The sequence below is a fragment of the Berghia stephanieae genome, chromosome 1 (assembly GCF_034508935.2).
Source record: "Berghia stephanieae isolate SIO BIC M18660-M18661 chromosome 1, UCSD_Bste_1.3, whole genome shotgun sequence".
In the NCBI taxonomy this organism is placed as follows: Eukaryota; Metazoa; Mollusca; class Gastropoda; order Nudibranchia; family Aeolidiidae; genus Berghia; species Berghia stephanieae.
In genome coordinates, this window is record NC_088360.1 from 38770318 (window position 1) to 38772005 (window position 1688).

Sequence of the window (1688 nt, forward strand, 5' to 3'; positions counted from 1 at the left end):
TTACGGTTGTGTTTTCATTATCACTGTGGCGGCGAAGACAGTTCTAGGAATTTGGATTGCGTTTATTCGGGTTACCAACTTAAGTCTTTCTGAATCCTCGCGGCTCAAGAGGCAATGTGGACCTTCCGTGTCAACAACAAAAATTCTGAGATTATAATGGTTGGTCTTGTACGTGACAGGCTGCACAAAGAATCCGATTGTATTTAATCTACCTGCGGGACTTTGCAATATATTATCAGTCTCGTGAAGTTTCTTTTCCAAGTTTAAGGTCTTGAAAATGTGTTTCGGCATAATTGATACGTCTGCCCCCGTGTCAATTTTGAAGTTGACAAGCTTGCCGTTGATTGATAATTTCACACTCCACGCAAGTTCACCTCTCTCCTTGTCTCGAACTGACCCTAAGAAGTTGTCCTCTTGTATTTCGGTATCGATACATGTCGCTCCGATATCCTTTGTATTTTTACATCTTCGTGCGAAATGATTTTTCTTTTTACACTTCAAACAAATTTTTCCATAAGCCGGACAAGCTCTCGCCTGATGAACTGTTCCGCATCGTCCGCATAACATTGGCTCTCCCCTATCTCTTGTGGACGGGAAATTGTTTTTATTGTTTCTCTGAGTATTTTGATTTCTGGATACTCCTTGTCTCCTGCAATCTATTTGCGCGTTCATTGGCGGTGCTTCCCGGTGCTTTTTCCGTAGGCTCATAGCCTCAACTTCTCTGGTTAAACATTCTGAGTTTTGTTGTTTAATTAATTCGTGGTTTCTCGAAATTTCAATGGCCTTTTCAAGGGTTAAGTCTTCTTTCAATTGAAGCTTTTCACATAGATGTTTATCTTGAATTCCTATGACTAATCTGTCTCTTATTTGCGTGTTTCTGTCATTGAAGTTACAGTGTTCTGATAATTCATACAGCGACCTAACAAATTCTTCAATGGATTCGTTGTCCTGTTGATTTCTCTTGTGGAATTTAGCTCTTTCAAAAATAACATTTATCTTTGGGATGAAATATTCCTCAAATTTAGCAAGAACGACATCGTAGTCATCCTTCTCCTCTTCGTTTTCAAATGTAAAAGACTTGAAAATCTTTTCTGCCTCTTGTCCCATTGCGTAGATCAAGGTAGAGACTTGCACTATCCCCTCATCTTTATTTAATTTCGTTGCTAGTCGAAATCTAGAAAAACACTCTTTCCAATCCTGCCATGCAGGCTTTTGAAAATTAAGTTCATTTGGCGGGTTAAACTTAGGCATCCTTTAAATAGTTGAGTGACCTATTTAACCTCGTATGAAGCTGGGACGGGTATGACAAGTAATGAATTAAAAAATATATATTTATCTAATACAAATTACTTAACTGTATAAATATTCCTCTAATGAATGGTAATTCATTGGGAATAACGTTCACTTCTGACACCATGTCATATTGTGGGCTTATATATTATTAAATCAATGACAGAGTCAACAAACACGTCTTGTCTGCTTGAACATCTCAATAATAACCCCTTTTATTATTTCCACTTTTTAATCCACCCAATGTACTCGATTACTATAATATGATAGAGCAGTAAAGTTAGGTGCCCCAAACGTAAACAATAACAAGTTGCTAGTGATTTCCGTTAGGGACCGGAATAATTTACGCACAATATAGGTCTCCCAATTTTGTAGTTTGAGTTGTAGGCAATACACTT

The 1688-nt window shown here is 37.7% G+C and overlaps 1 protein-coding gene across 1 annotated transcript; it reads right to left on the reverse strand.

Moving 5' to 3' along the window:
- Window positions 1-1251, reverse strand: LOC144968243 (uncharacterized). Its single transcript, XM_078906439.1, has one exon. The coding sequence runs from the start codon at window positions 1249-1251 to the stop codon at window positions 1-3; it is 1251 nt and encodes a 416-aa protein (XP_078762565.1).
- Between the last annotated feature and the right edge of the window lie 437 nt (window positions 1252-1688).

Coding starts and splice junctions, on each gene's coding strand:
- LOC144968243 (XM_078906439.1), bottom strand. CDS start 1,251: ATGCCTAAGTTTAACCCGCCAAATGAACTTAATTTTCAAAAGCCTGCA.